Raw genomic sequence first — 20,259 nt, forward strand, 5'->3', positions numbered from 1 at the left:
ACAAGTGAGCTTGTACTGTAGATCGGGCATTTTGAATGTGCTTACTTATTCTTTTTACATTGTGGTATTGCTACTTTTACTTAAGAGTACTTCTTCCACCACTGGCTGTGGGCAAATGTCCCTATAGTATAGACCCTATTAGAATGTGTTCATCTCCATTTGATCTTCAATCTTAATCAATAAACACTCACATTAGCGATCACAACAGTGCGCTCAATCACAACAGAGCGGTTAAGTTGCCAGAGCCTCACGATCGATATTTCCATTTTAGTACAAGACCGCTTAGCATACGACATGCAAAAACTGAGCGGATTACTTCGCCTTTTTTAGAAAGTTTAATATCCAACGATTGCAGATGAGACTATATCTATCACGGCACACACAAGACAACTCTATTCCTCTTTATATCTAAAGAGCCCAGAGAACAAAACGGGGACAATTGATCGGTGGTGTTCAAGTGGGACTGAAATAAGGACAGACCATGTCCCTGGGCTGTCCTCGTCACTTACCTGAGCCTTCTTCTGTCACCATGCCCAGACCCTCGGCTTTGTTCTGCCTTTCGAATGCATTTAAATCCAGGACACTGACAGAGGACACACACAGGGCATGGTGTCACCTGAGTGTATGTTTGATGCTGTGTCTACTGAAATTAGGGATGGGGCCATAGGAACATTACATGTCACCATTAGGCATGTCCCAGTCACCTTATTTTCCTCCCCATCTGATTCCGATCATTTGATTTTGAGTATCTGCCGATACCGATTTTTCCAGATCTGATAATATTTTTATAGAACACTTATGCCATATCACAAGAGTACAATATCCAAAATTACAGACAATATCCAGTCTACTATCATGATATGGATATACTGTAATATTGATACTAGGGATGTCCCGATCACGTTTTATTTTGCTCCCGATCCGATTCCCATCATTTGAAAATTATTTGATCGACCCAGATTTCCGATCAGTGATCGTATCGGGACAAACCTAGTCACAATTATTGTGGCAAAGATAATAAAGATAATTAACGATATTATCACGATATAAAACATAAATGCAACTTTTGTCAAAAAATTGCAGATTGCAGAAAATTTGCAGATCTACAAGATCTACGCGTTAGAATCAATTTCTGGGGTGAAATAAGAGCGCACCTTAACAGGTCCGTTTTAAGTGCTGAATTTGCAGCTCAACAAATGCTAATTTGAATCGGAGGACAATTTTACAATACATTAACATCTGTGCTGTGATTATTGTGAGCGTTTCTTTATCACGGTAAACGGTAATATCAGTTATGGTCCCAGCAGTAACTGCATTTAATGGACAGTAGATTTATTAGCTGCTTGCCGGTCCCCTCCCTCCATTACCTGCACGACATCATCAGGCCTGACAGACTCCTGAAGAAACCAACGTCTCTCTTCTCCTTCAGATAATCCAGCATTTTCTGCACAGAATACAAACATAGAGCGTTTAGTAAATGTAATGAAAACCATCGAGTATGTAGAACCAAGAGATCATGTACCCACACTTTCTTTCTTCTTTCCCGATACCGATTCAGATGAGTACAGATCCATAACTAGTGTGTAATAATAAAAATAAACAATCTAGGACAGTGTTTCTCAAAGTTGAGTCCAGATACTGTACTGTACACCATATCTACTGTAAACAGTAGTAGTGCAATATCAACTGAAGCATTCAAAATATTACAGTAAATGACATATGATCACGTGGTGATGAATGACGTGGTATCGGAACGGCATAGACTCGTCGATACCAGAATTCTAGGCAGTATGGGCTGCTTTATCGGTCATCTCTGTGTAGTATATACCTGCTGGACCACTATGTTCCCCCCGTTGAGAATGGAGATGCCCAGTTTCAGGGTGAAGGTCACCATTGGACCGAGTCGACCTGAAGACACAAGAAAAGCAACGCAATGTCGGTGTGATTCCGTGGACTTTTGGCTGGCAGCGATGCTAAAGAATGTCTAGGATTTATTATACTGTAGGGCTGCAACTATCAATAATGTTCTCAGTGATTCGTCAATCGATTACTTTTTCGATTCATTAACCCATTTTGACCTGAGATCAGATTCAAAAAATGTCTTCTACATCCTGACAGTTTTCTGAAAAAAAGCTATGTTTCTATGTCAGTCGTTCTTCTATTTTTCAAAAATAGCAGATCTACAAGCTCATAGCGCGCCACCGAGTGGCACGCTATGAGCTTGTAGATCTGCTAGTTTTCAATAGCTAAAGCATAACATAATTCTAACACCAAAAGGGGTTCCTGCCCAAAATGGTTAATAATCATCGAGAACCATGATATATACAGTATTGTTTTTTTGGTAATTTGTTTTATTTCCCCTGGGGGAACATTTTTGAAAAACCTTCTCTTCTGGGGGTCCCCTAGCACAATTTTTGTCAGATGTGGGTCTGCGGCCAAATACATTATCATTTTAGGGGCCCTTGTCACGAAAACATTTGACAAGCTGACATTGAGCTGTCGTACCCTTGCTGGCGCTGATCATCTGCAGTGACATCTCTGCAGCTCCACGGTCATGCAGTCTGGCCTGCTGGTAGAGGGTCTTCTGTTTCTCCATCTCCTTTTCCTATATGCAGTGGTGGAAAGTAGACAACTATTAAAGCCAAGTACATTTACTCAAGAACTGCCCGGGTCTTCACGGCACCAATGTAACGCCCGGGATTCGAACCAAGGTCTCCCACGTGGAAAGCCAACAGCTTAACCGCTAGACTAAAGGCAATAGCCTTTTAGTACCTCAAATGTTTTCTCTTTCCCTTCCTCGTCGTCCTCTTCCTCACCTTCCGCACAACTCTGGGAGAAAAGAAAGGGTGGGAAAAATACAGAAAATATTCATCTAAAAATGTGGTGAAACAATACATGTTTTCAACGTCAACAGATTAGAGAAGTTAATTCATCATAGCATCATCATGAAGGCAATGTACACAATCTTTTGATTGACCGTTAAAATAAACATGCTCTGAATGGGCCCACCCATGTGACCACTTAAAGGAGAATTCCATACTAAAAGGCTTTCTTACCTTTCTTTGTAGTTGTTACGTCCCCACCAAAGAGGTCCAGGTGTTATTTTGTGCAAAAGCCCATTATTGGCTATTTCCCCTACCATAAGCCCTAAATGAATTGCATTGAATGGGAATTGAATGGGGCTATGGGGTGTTGTGCTAATTCGCTTATTTCCATCGCTCAAAATTATAATTTCTTTGTATATATCCTCTCTTCATAATGTAAATAATATCCCAAGCCGCACACTTTACTACTTATTTCGATGGAAATAAGCGAACTAGCATAACACCCCATAGCCCCATTCAATTCCCATTCAATGCAATGCAATTCATTGAGGGCTTATGGTAGGGGAAATAGCCATTAGCCAATAAGGAGTTTTTGCACAAAAAAACACCTGGACCTCTTTGGTGGGGACGCAACAACTACAAAGAAAGGTAAGAAAGATAAGAAAGCATTCTAGCATGGAATTCTCCTTTAACAAGACAGCCATGTTAAGTGATCAGATGGGTGATAACTCCCATAATTATGGGCCTTCCACACAACTCTGGGACAAAAAGTCAAAACTGAAAATAACAGATTACAGAAGTTATAATGTAGACCTACCTTTGCCATCATGTCTGCATAGGCAATGTACAAAGGATCTTCCTCTAAGGAACTAAATAGAAAAAAGACAAATTACTTGGTTGTTAATTAATAAAGTCAGGGGTTTCATCTGAGATCCAAAAGATAGTTTTGTTATGACCCCCACGACCCAAATGTACAGAAATACATTTTCATCTGAAGACTCACCTCTTCAGATTCCACCTTAGGGCCGATTCATACTCCTATTTTACCGCTGTTTCGGCGCTGTAGTGCCGAAATGATTTCGGCTCGTCAGAATTTTTCAGTAGCACCGAAGAGCCGACTTTAGGACGGTACCCGCCCCCCCGAACCTCAAATGACGTCAAATTGTAGGCTTTACAGCGCCGAACCGACTTTTATTCGGCTCTAAAATAGGAGTATGAATCGGCCCTTAGCCTGTAGCACTCGACCCGATGACCATGATGTTTTATGCAACGGTTAAAATGTAATTTAACAGATACCATGGTTCATTTGTTGACCTGGCATCCTATACACTAGTTTGTATAGTTTCAATGTAGAGATTATTTATGTTTTGAATTTTGATATGATGCTGTCTTTAGACAGATTGGTGTATTACCTATGATCCTAGATTACTGAGGCACTACACATTCTCTAATTTGAGTTTACATCACTCTGGATTAAGAGCCAAAACCGGGTCCCGTTATAGCAGTGTTTGGGAAACACTGGAAAAAAACACAATCCGGCGATCGTAATCGACCGTAACAGCAAGCAATCAGAAAACAATCCAAGACAAAAGTGCTTGTGACGTGTCTGCTGGTGCACAATGAAAGAAATGCTAGTTTAATGCGACAGTTTGTCAGCCGAGGTTCACGTCCAGAAACAGATGGGAGGAACGCTGTCGGCACCAGGCGCACATGACGTGTGTGTGTGTTTGTGTGTGTGTGTGTGTGTGTGTGTGTGCGTGCGTGTGTGCGTGAGTGCGTGTGTTTGTGTGTGCATTTACCTGCACTCTGTGAGAGCGTTGTGGCTAAAATGTAAAATGAGCTGATGGAGAGGGTCCGGCTGCTTGTCCACCACCTCCTCCTCCTCGTCCATGGCTTTGGGCTGCGTTTTCTGGGCGACGACAAGCAAACCAGTGAGAGACGTGCACAACAATCACACAGCCAATCACCTCCCAGGACGCCCCGTCATGCAACGCTCAACGGCAAACTAGCACACGAGTCGACGAGCGGAGCACTTCAGTCACAGTGACATTTCACATCGTCTCTGCCAGGTGGAAACGTCATTATGTCACAGTGACATTTCACATCGTCTGTCAGGTGGAAACGTCATTATGTCACAGTGACATTTCACATCGTCTGTCAGGTGGAAATGTCATTATGTCAGTGACATTTCACATCGTCTGTCAGGTGGAAACGTCATTATGTCACAGTGACATTTCACATCGTCTGTCAGGTGGAAACGTCATTATGTCACAGTGACATTTCACATCGTCTGTCAGGTGGAAACGTCATTATGTCAGTGACATTTCACATCGTCTGTCAGGTGGAAACGTCATTATGTCACAGTGACATTTCACATCGTCTGTCAGGTGGAAACGTCATTATGTCACAGTGACATTTCACATCGTCTGTCAGGTGGAAACGTCATTATGTCAGTGACATTTCACATCGTCTCTGTCAGGTGGAAACGTCATTATGTCACAGTGACATTTCACATCGTCTGTCAGGTGGAAACGTCATTTTGTCACAGTGACATTTCACATCGTCTCTGTCAGGTGGAAACGTCATTATGTCACAGTGACATTTCACATCGTCTCTGTCAGGTGGAAACGTCATTATGTCACAGTGACATTTCACATCGTCTCTGTCAGGTGGAAACGTCATTATGTCACAGTGACATTTCACATCGTCTCTGTCAGGTGGAAACGTCATTATGTCACAGTGACATTTCACATCGTCTGTCAGGTGGAAACGTCATTATGTCACAGTGACATTTCACATCGTCTCTGTCAGGTGGAAACGTCATTATGTCACAGTGACATTTCACATTGTCTGTCAGGTGGAAACGTCATTATGTCACAGTGACATTTCACATCGTCTCTGTCAGGTGGAAACGTCATTATGTCACAGTGACATTTCACATCGTCTCTGTCAGGTGGAAACGTCATTATGTCACAGTGACATTTCACATTGTCTGTCAGGTGGAAACGTCATTATGTCACAGTGACATTTCACATCGTCTCTGTCAGGTGGAAACGTCATTATGTCACAGTGACATTTCACATTGTCTGTCAGGTGGAAACGTCATTATGTCACAGTGACATTTCACATCGTCTCTGTCAGGTGGAAACGTCATTATGTCACAGTGACATTTCACATCGTCTCTGTCAGGTGGAAACGTCATTATGTCAAAAACTGTTACTTTTCATGATTCAAATTCAAAAACAGCAACATTATGCTTTTGTACGGCTACGATCCACAACCAGTGGGCCTTTAAGCAGACTGCTGCTGAATCAAATCTCAAATCTCACAAAAAAGTTAAGTAAAATAAGGAATCTGCGCTGTTGGGGACAGTGTATCCGTAGTTCATTGAAAGGTCACTTTTTGTTGTTCTTCACTTACCTTGGGGGAGGGGATTCTAATAGAGTGGGTTAGCAGTGGCATACAAAGTACATACTGTAGCATGCAGAACATGCATGCATTACAGGGCCCTATTAAAATACGTTTCAGTGTCATGTTTCTATTGAGATTTGTACAATGTGAGACATTTATTTGCACATATTATGGTAATTTGATAGTGTATTGTTTTGTTTTCAGAATTACTCATATGGTCTAATAACATAACTTTCCGCATGTATTGGCCAATGTAAAGTGTTTTGTGCTGACAGCGCTTCCTTGTGTCTAACCGTTGTACAAATCTCAATAGAATGAACTGCAACGTATTGTAACAGTACACCACATGCACAGCTGGGAAAACTTGAATGAGCACGCACCCACGCATGCACGGACGAAGGAAGGAAGGACAAGCACAATACAATGCGAATTGACCGTTACAATAACCTAAATAATAGAGAAATTACATCATGAATAAATACTGAAACCAGATATATTCATTAAGTAAAGTTTATGCATGTACTATGCATACTATGTAAAGTTGTAAACTCTTACATTATATTCGATTTTCCAGCCATTCAGTTACACATTTGTTTTTAATAATAATCTGCTGTATCACCCAGATACAGTTGAAGGCCTGTTAACACTATACTGTATACTATACACTATACTGTATATTCATTCAGAGACTCAGTACAGAGAGAGTCGCATTGTAACTATTTTATGAAATGTTTTGTGTGGCTCCGACAGAGTGTGTGTGTGTGTGTGTGTGTGTGTGTGTGTGTGTGTGTGTGTGCGTGTGTGTGTGCGTGCGTGCGTGCGTGCGTGCGTGCGTGCGTGCGTGCGTGCCGATGTCATAGAACTGACGTCACAGGCTGGCCACATGACATCTGAGTATTGGACTCCGTTCCTTTCTTATCCATCTTGATTTGGTCCTCGACTGACTTTCATCTATTACTAAGAGTTTCACTCTCTCTGCTCCCCAAGGATCGATAACCATTTATTTCTAATGTTTAATGTGAAGAAGCAGCTCCACACTGCACCACTAGGCACTGCATTGCAACAGTATATATACAGTATATACAGTATATATATATACAGTACAGTATACTGCTTTCACAACAACAAATGCCTCAAAATCACATGACAGTCTCAATTAGCCACTTAAAACCCTTTATACTTAGTTGACCAGCGTCGCAATTTAAATAGGCCTTGTCCTTGTTTTCCTATACAATAAATCTCTACGCTTACAACGTGTCACACGTTTCGAGCTAATACAGTAGACTATTTTCACCGAATGTTCACCCCAGAATAGGGACGTTATTGTTTCCACTGACCTTTGCATGATCCATACATTAGTCCATTAATTTCTATGGGAACCTGCATGATCCTTTTTACAGATTTCAAGAGATCGTAAGCATGTGTTCCAGGAATCACTGTGTGTGAATAATAACAGCAAACATGATTTTGATTTGCTTTGTCTGGGTGCTCCGTTGCACTTTCTATAAATTACAAAATCTGATCGCTTCCGATTAATCCGTAAAAATGAATGCCTTTCCTTGAATGCAGTGGAAACAAGGCTTCGGGGTTCATGTGATTACGAAAATTGAACAGCTTCTGAACATTTCCAAACCCCCGTTCAGAAGGGGTACTGCGCTACGGCTATATGGAACAACACCAAACACTTAGCACTGACATCAGCGCTGTGCGATGCCATGCGATGCCCGAGGCAGGCATACTGCATGCTGCGCACGATGGGATGACTGGCAGTGCCGTGCGCCCGGAGGCTGGATACTGAAATATCCAAGCACTTAATGGCAAAAGCAAAGAAAAATCTCACGACTGCAGAGTTTTGTTAGGCCAAGTCAAGTTGTGACCCACACAGCGTACAGACTAGCGCCGTGTTTCCTGAATAATTATTAAATGTAGAATTATGATGCATTATTATTATAATCATTCTAAACTTGCTGCTCTACATACAGCTAACCAGTTGAAGACATTGCAGAGTGAGGCATTTAACATTTGCTTTGCACAGTTTGACCCATTCCAATGGTACTTAATCTCACAAAAATGACCAAAATCAGCCACGGCGACTGAGAACTTGAACCCATGAATGTGCGGCACCACAACACAAAAGCGGCGGGTGGTCGAAGGCCCTGTGGTTTGCAGGAACGTTACAGTGGATAATCTACATCCTGACATGTTACGGGATGAGACGAGTACTTACTGCAAGGTCCTGCACTAGCTTCTCTTCAAAAGAGTACTCTTCTGCCTCTATCCATATTCTCTGATAGGCCAGGAGGAAGAGGTTAATAGAGCGATGCCTGGGGGAGGGAGCGAGAGGACATTAAAGCTGTGTTAGTTAGCTAGGAGACCAGGAAAGTAGTTAGCAGTGGTGGAAAGTAACTAAGCACATTTAGTATTGTACTTAAGTACAATTTTACTTCTACTCCACTACATCTCGGATTGTACTTTTACTACACTGGTTACTTTGTAGATTTCGATTATTATTAAAAAACAGACAGTAACCACTTATACCCAATATACATTTCATCCATTTGATCTACAAGCGCACAATGCGTCGCAAATGGCGATGCAATGCATTGTGAGTATCTGTATTTTTAGTCATTTGAAATTTTGAAATGAGACATTCTGCATAATGAGTACTTTTACTTTTGGTACTTTACAATACATTTGTACTTTTACTCAAGTACATTTCAAATTCCTGACTTTTACCTGTAACGTAGTATTTCTATATTGCAGTATTGATACTTTTACTTAAGACATTTGAGTACTTTTTCCACCACTGCCGGTTAGTATAGTGCACTGGTATGTCCAACTGGTCACCTTGAACAATGCTTCATGTCCAACTGGTCACCTTGAACAATGCTTCATGTCCAACTGGTCACCTTGAACAATGCTTCATGTCCAACTGGTCACCTTGAACAATGCTTCATGTCCAACTGGTCACCTTGAACAATGCTTCTCAAACCCCTTCATGTCAATCAAGGACCCTCAAAATGATAATAGGCCACGGACCCCCATCTGAAAAGATTTGTGCTATAGGGTCCCCATAAGAGAACAGTTGGGTAAATACTGGTATGCATTATTTTGCGGGCGGACCCCAATACAAATTGAGGTCCGACAGCTAATACATAGGGGTCTTAGGAATTAGAAAGTGCAAATCATTGTATTACACTACTGCAACAACCTGATACAATTGGCTTACAAATCAGAAACTGTTCATTTCAGCCAAATTTAATGATGAACCCTGACAAAATGGAAGCCAAATGGAACCTTAAGGGTCCATTTGGTTCCATTTGTACACTCTCAGAGTCATGGGGGGCCCAAGGCCTTAATGCATACCAAACCGGGGGTCCTTGAAAAAACATAAAACGTGTGAGAATCACTGATTTATTGGCCGAGTACAGAGTATAATATGTTCACATACAAGGACAATGACCAGCGGAACTACCAGTGGGAGCCTTGAATTAGCGTTATCAGTTGTAGCACAGACCGTGGCTGGAGGAGGAGGTGGTGGGTGGGGGGCTTGGGGGTATGGGAGCTCATACAAACTGGTCAGAAATCCATTACCGTCAGCATGGAGAGCAGACTGTCATAGTCTGTGTTCTCATGCATTGCCTCCTGCCAACTTTGTCGAAAGGCTTTCAGGAAGTAATTATTAGTTGTGTGCCTGAGGGGACGAGGTACAATATATCAGGGCCACAATCCATTGTTTTCTTAGTGATTATTCGATCGATTACCGTATATACTTCATCATAAAATTGATGAACTACAAGCCCACCTGTTGTAACACTGTGAGTTGTACATCATCAATTTTCGTTATCAAATCGATAGTTTTTCGCAGTCAATTCAATCGATATAGGGAGTTCGATAAACTATTGCACCCCATATACGATGTGTGTGTGTGTGCGTGCGTGCGTGTGTGTGTACATATAGTGTGGCATTCAGAGAGAGAAACAAAAACAACAACAACAAATAGAGATGAAAGAGACACATGACAGATACATTCCTACCATCACAGAGATAAAATACTAAGTATAAGAAGAACATCAGCCCAGCCATCCCGCAAAATAAAAATTATAAAAGTAAAAAGAAACATTATTTTTTTGCAAACAAACACAAAATGGATGATATATTGTGTACTGTAAACTAATCCACTATTTTCTTTTCATTTTTTCCTAATTACTGGCTGATCTGTGTCTGTGCCACCAGAAGCAAAAAGGACCAACGTCACTGTCAGATGAGTCACACTGCGAGGGCAACATGAATCATTAAAACCACACGTGGTACATGGTCTGCAGTTGTTTACTCAATACACCAACATCTCTTTGCCATAAATAGTCGATCTACAAGCTCACGACGTACAGTAATGTGCCGTATTGTGAGCTTGTAGGTCGGCTTTGTCTGGTAAATGTTCCCTATAGATTCAATGCCAACCCCTAGCCGCCCCCCACCCCCCACCACCACCTTCATAATTGTTTTCTTCCCTACGGTCTCTCTCTGCCCGGCCTCCACGTGATTGAGTTACAGAGCAGCGGGCCATGAAATTGCTACTGTCCTCTTTCTCAATTCGTTTAATAACGGCCGCGGGGCAGCCATTTTGTCCTACCGATTGGGGGGAGGGATGGTGCACATTAACGCAGGGTCAGAAGACGGTGGGAGAAGAGGAATGAGTTGGTGAAGCTCGGAGACGAGGCCACCCAGTTCGGGTAATTGGCCAAGAAACACACAGGAGATGCCACAGGTTCAAGCAGCACTTTTTTTTTTTTAATTTTAATCGGAACGTTTTTGATAGATGTTAGTTTTGTGTACAGTATGTGTATAAAAATGACATGGTTTTCGATTATTGCTAGATTTAATAACATCTTATTGTGCATTGGGCCAGATTTGGCGACTTTTTGAATGGCAAAAATGTGAGATATGACCACAATGTCACGAAACGTCTCATTTTAAAGCTCCAAGTCTATAGTTTACACCGAAAAAATAATTATGATTCTAGCTTGTTCCATCGTTTACTTATAAGCATTTTAGTACACCTTGGTTTAACTTTTCACTGAAACCAAGGTCTACTAAAATGCTTATAAGTAAACGATGGAACGTGCTAGAATCATAATTATTTTTTCATTGTAAACTAGTGACTTGGGAGCTTTAAAATTAGACATTTCGTGACATTGTGGTCATATCTCACATTTTTCGATTGCCATTCAAAAAGTCGCCAAAGCTGGCCAATGCTGGCCAAAGCCCCAGTTCTTAATTCGTCATTTTAATGCAAAAAGAAAGATCCACGGTCTAAATAATATAGATCACTTTCACTTTCACTGTAATACCCAGAATTTCCACCAGATGGCAGGAACGCACCATTATGCTGATTTTGACAAAAGAGTCAAATCTGGCGAAATCACTTCCTGGTCAACGGACGTAAACATCCTGTGGTAGTTTCACCCTGAGCAGATAGCTTGGCTGTCTGGATTGCTAAACTAATATTAGCTTTTTCATAACTTAGTCAAATTAAGCCCAAAAACGGCCAGGAACATCCCAAAATGTCAAATTTTTTGCCGCGAGTCACATAGAGACGGCGCGCGTGCACGATAGTGCACGATCGCGCGGATTTCGGCCGGTTTTTGGTAGATTACATAATTATTTTTTTTAAAAGGCTAAAAGTTCCATTATTTTGTTATAATAAGACGTACTGACAGGGCAGTACGTCTATTACGCCAATTACGTCTCTGGCCACAAGGGATTTATTGATTTAATACGAAGATTACGTCTTTGGCCACTAGGGGGTTAAAACCTTGAAAAATGTGTTTTCATGGTGATACCAAAGAATTTATTGTAAAAGTATACTAAGTTAGATCAATTGATCCATGCCGGAACACAGTCGATAGATTGATAATTAAAAATAAACATGAAGATGCACGCGCCCACCGGCGCCAACACTTTTTTCTAAGTGGTGCCGTGATCCAGATGCTGAAAAAAAGCTTGTCGTAATAGCATGACTGGAGACAAAAGGATTAGAGTTTAGTGCTAGAGTATGAAGAGTATTACAGTAGAGTAATAATACCTGGGCAGGTTGTAGAGAGGAGCCATGCGGAAGCATGCCACCACCGCTCGTTTCCTCTGCTTGGAGAGAAGCTTCTGCCAAACACACTTCTTAGACCTCAACGGCTGCTCCACCTAACACCATAGAAATGAAAGGAAGTGATATCTTTAGGTTAAAACAAATAGTTGTTTGTTGAAAGGTTAAAAGCACTATATTCTCGCCACCAGCCATTTTCTATATATATTTGATTATATTGATTTATTAACTGTCGCACCCCTTTGTCGAATCCTGTCAGGCGGGAACCTCATGTCATGTTTTTTTTGCAAAAGTAGCAGATCTACAAGCTTAAAACTCATCGCTTTGCGTCGTGTTTCGAGCTTGTAGATCTGCTACTGTTGACGCTTCTGTGTGACGCTGTTAGTGTAGCAGTAGTATACGATGAAGTAGTAGGGAGATAGGAGGTTTGTTCTGTGACCTGCTCCAGGTTGAAGACGGCAGCAGAGATGCTCTGGATGCGGTCCACGGTCCTCTGGGGGTCAGGAGCAGCGTCCATTCTCACCACCACATCCTTGTACAGGTTGAGCTGCCACTTGACCGCCGGGTCCTCCGACTGCATGGCACCACAAACACATGGAACAATTACTCCCTTTATCTTCTTCTTTTTAAATTAAAAGAGAATTTCGGACTAGAAGGCTTTCTTAACTTTATTTGTAGTAGGACCAAAGAGGTCCAGGTGTTATTTTGTGCAAAAACGCATTATTGGCTATTTCCCCTACCATAAGCTCTCAATGGGGCGTTGGGTTTTAGTGCTAATTCGCTTATTTCCATCGCTCAAAAATGATTTTCTGTTTAAATATATTCTCTTCATAATGTAAATAGTATCCTAATCTGCACACTTTACTACTTATTTTGATGGAAATAAGCGAATTAGCACTAACACCCAACGCCCCATTGAAGGGCTAGGGGAAATAGCCTTACAAACAAATATGTGTTTTTGCACAAAATAACACCTGGACCTCTTTGGTGGGGTTGTAACAACTACAAATAAAGGTAAGAAAGCCTTCTAGTCCGAGATTCTCCTTTTAGTGTCGAAAATCTCAAGTAAAGGTAAAGTACCTCAAATTGTACATTCTTGAGTAAATAGGGATAATGAAACAAACCCCCACAGGGGTCTAATCACCCTGAATGGGTTTATTTGTCAATAATGATCCGCTCCCCATTGATTATTACACTTTTTACACGACCGGAAAATTTACATTACATAAAAGTAGCAAAACAAAGGATTTCATTGCTTACAATAATTAAAGTATTCCATTTTATACAGTATATATATTCAATCAAAGATTTGTTATTGATACGAGTATGGGTGTCTTTAAGCTAACCGAATGTTTCACATCTATACTCTCTGTTCTTTAAAAGAAAATTTATAATAGGGATATATGTTGAATATTTGAGTTAGGCTTTAATGTGTTCATTATTATATATTTTTTTCCAATTGGATTTTGGCGGAGCCCCGTCTGTTAGGTTCAGGGCTCTTCGCTATCTACACTCTTAAGGTGTGGTTTTCTCCGTTTTTGCTTTGCGGTTTCCCAGCGTTTCGAGCACTCACCATGTGCTTTTCCTTCTCTAGCTTAGAGGAGGAACGTGCGATCTCTCTCGGGTTAGTTGATCAGCACAGGGGTTTAGGTTCCTTCCTTTTTCTTCCTTCCCCATTTGTTTTTTGTTAAATGTGGTTTTCATTATTATAATGTGTGCCTTTTCACTTTTGAACGATTATGGTTGAGGGTTACGTTGTATCTGGACCTGTTGTACCTGATATTTTCTTTCAATATTTTCACTAATTTATCATGGTGTGTACCAATGTCGGTAACTTCAGTGATTGCTGACAACAATGGCAGATACGTAATAGTTTCTGGAAGTATTTTTGGCTCACAGGTGGTGTTGGCTAATGTTTACGGACCTAATTGGGACAATCCACAGTTTTTCTCTCGTTTTATAGCAAAGCTACCAGATCTCCACACACATTATCTGATCCAAGCTGGGGACTGGAACCTTGTTCAACATCCAGACTTAGATAGATCCAGACCTAGGCCCGGCAGTACAATTTCCAAATCCGGTAAGGTTGTTTACTTGTTTTATCATTTATGGACTCCTATAAACTTTCAGATCCTTGGAGGAGGGCTAATCAACAGCTAAACAATACTCATTTTTTCCCCCCGTTCACCATTCGTTCAGCAGAATCGACTTATTTCTCCTCGATAGTGGCTCTCTCCCATTTGTTACAAATTGCCAATATCACAGTATAGTAATATCTGATCATAGCCCAGTCCAACTGGATATGTGTTTCCCCAACAGTGTAGCGCCTCAGCGAACCTGGCGTCTAAACCCTCTATTACTAACCAGTGATAAATTCATAAAATTAATGAATGGTCAAATTGATACTTATCTAACTATTAATTCTACCCCAGGAATGTCTTCTACTGTTTTGGGAATCCCTTAAAGCCTACTTAACTATACCAACCTCCCATTCAAGCTGGAACTTCATTCCTTTACTTACTTGGGAATCTCTGTTACTCGTTCCTATAAGGATCTGTATGAACACAACTTTAAAAAGCTTCTAGACCGCACAAAATTGGATCTCGTGAGATGGGCTTCGTTGCCCGTTTCGTTAGCAGGCAGAGTTAACACAATTAAAATGACTGTCTTGCCCCGTTTTTTGTATCTATTCCAAATGATTCCTTTGTTCTTAACTAAAACCTTCTTCCGGGATCTTAATAGTTGTATTTCTACTTTTATTTGGAATAAAGCCCGTCCGCGTGCCAAAAAAGCTCTTTTGGAATTACCAAGACCATCAGGAGGCCTGGGGTTGCCTAATTTTATGTTTTATTACTGGTCGGCAAATATTAAAAAGGTGAGTTATTGGGTTGCGGTCCATGAATACAAACATGGTCCAATTTGGGCCAGTATGGAAACTTAACTGATCCTGGGATGTCTCGAGTGGCCATGTTGTGCTCCTCACTGCCAAATGGTAATTCCATACGCTCTAGCAATCCAGTAATAAATAGCTCTCTCAGAATCTGGCGCCAATTCAGAAAACACTTTGATTTTAATAATACGTGTGGCCATATGCCCTTGACCAACAATCATCCTTTTCCTCCCTCGCGAGAGGACTCAGCTTTTAAAACATGGCACGTCAATGGCTTGATTTTCTTTAGCGACTTATTCATAGATGGCACATTTGCATCCTTTAAAAACCTCCAAGATGACCATGAGCTACCAAATTCTCACTTTTTCAGATACCTCCAAGTTCGAAGTTTTGCTAAGGAACACTTTCCATTTTCAGCTATGCCAGATAAGAGTATAGTAGACACCATACTAGACTGGGACCCATACACCAAAGGTAGCATATCTAATATATATAAGGCTTTACAGGAGATTGGCCCTCCTTTCTTGGATAAAACAAAATCAGCCTGGGAACAGGACCTGAATTTAGAGCTGGAGGAAGAGACGCCCAATTTCACCCAACCCGATAACTGCTATATTTGGAGTTCCCAACGACAATGCACCAATTACCTCTCCCCAAGCCAATTTCATAGCTTTTGCTTCACTCATAGCAAGGAGACTTATTCTCCGCAATTGGAAATCTGATAAACCTCCAACATTTACAAGTTGGGTCAAGGATGTTCTATCCTTTATACCATTGGAGAAGCTCAGATACAACAGGTTCAAATCTCGCCAGAAATTTGTAAAGGCTTGGTCCCCTTTCCTTGAATTCACCCTTTCATTGTCTTCCGACTCACTGTCTTTTGATGATGTGTCCTAAGTGTTTTTCCTACATGTAATTTGGTTCACTGTGTAGCCCCTTAATCTAGTAAAAGGCTAATTTTATTTCTCTGATGAAGACCGCAAGGTCGAAACGTTAGTCGTTCTGTATACTTAGCACCCAAATAAAAGGCTCTAAATGTCCGTGCTGCTCCAGTCTCTTCTCCTTATGCAGCTAATTTTATTTTATTGTATTTATTTGTTAAGTGTTGATAAAAAAAAGACAATATTTGGTTACTGATATTGTCCATTTCTCACCTCAAATGTTTTCAAACACATTCTTGAGAGCAATGTTTAGCTGTAAATGACATTGTGTGTTTGTTTACGTGGCTGCCATGTTAGAGTCAACCGCTGAATTCAGTGATTGACCAATCAGAATCAAGCATTCAACCAAGGGCAATGTGCTAGGCTAGACAGTAGACACACGGTAGCTTTGTCCAAGCAGCATCATGTTGAATGGCAGCTTACCTTTTCTTGAAGGTGCAGATTTTGCCATATGTGGTCCTTCACCTCGTCATCTGTGTCTTTCTGTCAGTCAGTAAGAGGGATCAAATTAATCACCCACCAACTAGAGTTGTCATAGGGTCATAATTGTCATCCATCATTTCCATGTTGAAAGATTTGAAAGACTCAGTGAACTGAGTGGTGCAACTCCCCTCCTCCCTCTCTCTCTCTCTCATTAGCAGGCAACAGTGCAGCACTATCTCTCTCTCTGTGTTTCTGGCACAACAGCGCCCCTACTGGTACTCATTAAAGTCACATATGGTTAAAGTCACATAGGTGAACCAACACATAGGGTAACCAACATTTCTGTTCCTTGGAGTGGTTCAAAAAGCAGAGATAGCTGATCTACAAACTTGTAGATTAGCTATTTCTTTCTATAAAAAGTGTATCGGGACATCCCTAAATACAAGCTTGCTCACCCACCCACCACACCGTCAGCTGTTACACCACAGAAGAGACAGAAGGGAACAGTACTTAATTAATTTACTTTGGTGTTAACTGTAAATAATGTCTCACCAGAAGGTAGCGAGTCTTGGCCAGGGAGATGAGCTGCTGGTCCCCCGGGGTGCACATGTTCAGACCGATGGGCAGCATCTTCTTCAGGGCAGCCACGATGAGGGACGTCTGGATGGAGTAGAACTCTCCACGCTTCTTCTTATGCTTCCTCTCCTGGTCCTGGCCGCCGGACTGAAAAGTAACACGATGCTTTTACTGTACAATACATCGACAGACACTTTGATGCAACAGAAAGAAGAATATGGGAAAGAAGAAAAACACTTGTTTTCAAAGGAGTCTTCTTTAAAAAAAGGAGCACTTCGGCCATTTTCAACCCGTGTTCATATAACTGCTCCTCGCTAAGGCTTTTTTAAATTTAACCTTTATTTAACCAGTAAAAACACATTGATACTGCGTCTCGTTTACAAGTGGGAACTGGACAAGAGGCAGAATTAAAATAAATTACACTTCAATACCACATCGTCAATGTTACATTTTGGACCAGCAAATACAACATCCATAATACACCTATGAATAAATACAACAAGTCACCTGTCCTACTTTTTAGTAGCAGGGCAAAATACACCATATACACAATCTACACGATCTGAACGATATAATAAATATATAGGCATGAACATAGGCTAGTACATATCCAAACATGTGCAATTGTTGGATTGTACATCAAAGATGATCCTTTTAAAACTTCTCAAGGGAACTTTCAAAGCCAATTTTAGTCTGGACTGTAGATCATTCCACGACCAAGGGCCAAAGAAGACCAGACATTATATGTAAGTTATTATATGTAAGTAATTAAGTAGCCTTGGGAAGCTTCATGTGGCCCATGAAGGAGCCCATCTCCTCTTTCTTTAGCGGGAGGCAGCTTGCTATAAAAGTACAGTACAGGGTCAGAAGTACTAAGAACTAAGAAGCTTTGTTTCTCTTTTATGTTCACCACTAAAGCATTCAGCAGGCCCAGGAATTAGAAGATGATTTAAGGCGCACACACACTCGCACGCACGCACACACACACACACGTTGCCTTGTACAGTATATAAACATGGATATAGGCAGCCAGGGCAGCACGCTGCCATCCATCATCAGCTGCAGTGGCACACTGCATGCGGTCACATGAGTTGTCACCACACTGTTGGATTTCATTAGCTGAGATGAGTCATGTTCCACTTTTATGATGTCATGACATGGTGATGAATGGAGCGTGATGTGAATTATGGATGTGTATGTATATATATATATATATATATATACACACATCCATATCCATATATATATATATACATTTTTACACTTGGTTGCATGCTGAGAAAAGCCGATGTACAAGCTCATTCAGCTGCGACGCATTGTGAGCTTGTAGATCGGCAATTTTCAGAGTGCAACACCCGAGCACAACCAAACATAAAATTACTTGACTACTAGTTCTACTGGATCTCGTCTCCACTAGCCCCTCCCCTAACATATTAGTATAGTTTTTATTTGTTGAGAAAATTGTCACTATATATTTAGTCTTAGTTTTAGTCATCATTACATCATTAGATCACACGTTAGTCTGGCTCAGGAGGTATGAGCAGGTCGTCCAATGATCCATGGGTTGGCGGTTCGAATCCCGGCTCACCCTATCTACATGTCAAAGTGTCCTTGGACAAAACACTGAACCCTACACTGCCTCCAATGAGTCGGTCGGTGTGAGCTCGCCACCATTGGTGTGTGAATGTGGGAAGTAAGGACGCTAGTGTCAAATGTTCGCCTGTTTAAATTGCTTTGAGCACTTGGAAAAGGGCCATTAAGTTTTATTTAGTTTTCATCAGTGAAACAAGGTAGTCGACGAACATTTTCAACGAATCAACGAAATGAACACTGATTCGAATCCCCGTCAGCTGCCACCAAAGTAGCAGCTACTCTTCCTGGGGTCCACAACAAACATAACACTGCATATCACATAACACAACAAAATAAATGTGAGAGAGCATGTCAGAATTGGGGCTGGGACGATCTGAACATTTTTTGTCACAATTATTGTTGCAAAAATAAGTTGCACTTAATGATATTATCGCGATAATCAAAAACACACCGCGCTCGTGCTTATAGATCGGCTATTTTTGGCGAAGAGACCGAAAAAAGCGGTCAAAGTACAAATCCAAAATAACTAAAAGTATGATTATTGTTAGTAGGTTTTTTTTTATCACGATTGTCCCATCTCTAGTCAGAACACAGAACGAGAAATAATGGCAACCCTTTAGTTAGTTTTTTTAGGACCAAAACGAAGATAATAAACAAACAATCAACAGACACACAATGTCTGCCAGCGCTCCAGCAAGGGCAGAATCCATTTCTTGCGACCGACGCCGTCGCGACGGACCAGGTCCGTCGGGAGGTCCGTCGGTCCGTCGGGGGGTCCGTCGGTCCGTCGGGAGGTCCGTCGGTCCGTCGGGAGGTCCGTCGGTCCGTCGGGAGGTCCGTCGGTCCGTCGGGAGGTCCGCCGGTCCGTCGGGAGGTCCGCCGGTCCGTCGGAAGGTCCGCCGGTCCGCCGGTCCGTCGGTCCGTCGGTCGTAACTCTGTCATTTCTCTACCGTTTTGGACGGGGGTGGTCTCATTTGAATCGTGTGGCCCCCCCGGGGGCGTCTATGGGGGTCTCGAGGTTCGGGGACCCCTGGGGGCCCCCAGGGACCCCCACATTGTAACTCTGTCATTTCTCTACCGTTTTGGACGGGGGTGGTCTCATTTGAATCGTGTGGCCCCCCCGGGGGCGTCTATGGGGGTCTCGAGGTTCGGGGACCCCTGGGGGCCCCCAGGGACCCCCACATTGTAACTCTGTCATTTCTCTACCGTTTTGGACAGGGGTGGTCTCATTTGAATCGTGTCGCCCCCCTGGAGGTATCTTTGGGGGTCTTAAGGTTCGGGGACCCCTGGGGACCCCCAGGGACCCCCAAATGGTAACTCTGTAATTTATGTACCATTTTGAACGTGGGTGGTCTCATTTGAATCGTGTCGCCCCCCTGGAGGTTTCTTTGGGGGTCTCAAGGTTCGGGGACCCCTGGGGACCCCTGGGGACCCCCAAATTGTAACTCTGTCATTTCTCTACCGTTTTGGACGGGGGTGGTCTCATTTGAATCGTGTCGC

General features: G+C 42.0%; 1 protein-coding gene across 1 annotated transcript in view; it reads right to left on the reverse strand.

The window, feature by feature from the left end:
• Window positions 1-20,259, reverse strand: part of LOC310877660 (ryanodine receptor 3) — a gene marked incomplete at its 5' end in the record, with an annotated part of 230,555 nt that overhangs the window by 26,387 nt on the left and 183,909 nt on the right. The window contains 12 exons of the mRNA XM_083791611.1: window positions 510-583; window positions 1,368-1,444; window positions 1,829-1,908; window positions 2,506-2,605; window positions 2,773-2,829; window positions 3,643-3,694; window positions 4,625-4,734; window positions 8,464-8,560; window positions 12,322-12,434; window positions 12,776-12,910; window positions 16,591-16,650; window positions 17,143-17,313. Coding sequence (XP_083647737.1) covers window positions 510-583; window positions 1,368-1,444; window positions 1,829-1,908; window positions 2,506-2,605; window positions 2,773-2,829; window positions 3,643-3,694; window positions 4,625-4,734; window positions 8,464-8,560; window positions 12,322-12,434; window positions 12,776-12,910; window positions 16,591-16,650; window positions 17,143-17,313 — 1,126 coding nt within the window. The remainder of the gene's footprint in view (window positions 1-509; window positions 584-1,367; window positions 1,445-1,828; window positions 1,909-2,505; window positions 2,606-2,772; window positions 2,830-3,642; window positions 3,695-4,624; window positions 4,735-8,463; window positions 8,561-12,321; window positions 12,435-12,775; window positions 12,911-16,590; window positions 16,651-17,142; window positions 17,314-20,259) is intronic.

The sequence above is a fragment of the Protomyctophum parallelum genome (genome assembly GCF_964188405.1).
Source record: "Protomyctophum parallelum genome assembly, chromosome: 20".
Taxonomy (NCBI): domain Eukaryota; kingdom Metazoa; phylum Chordata; class Actinopteri; order Myctophiformes; family Myctophidae; genus Protomyctophum; species Protomyctophum parallelum.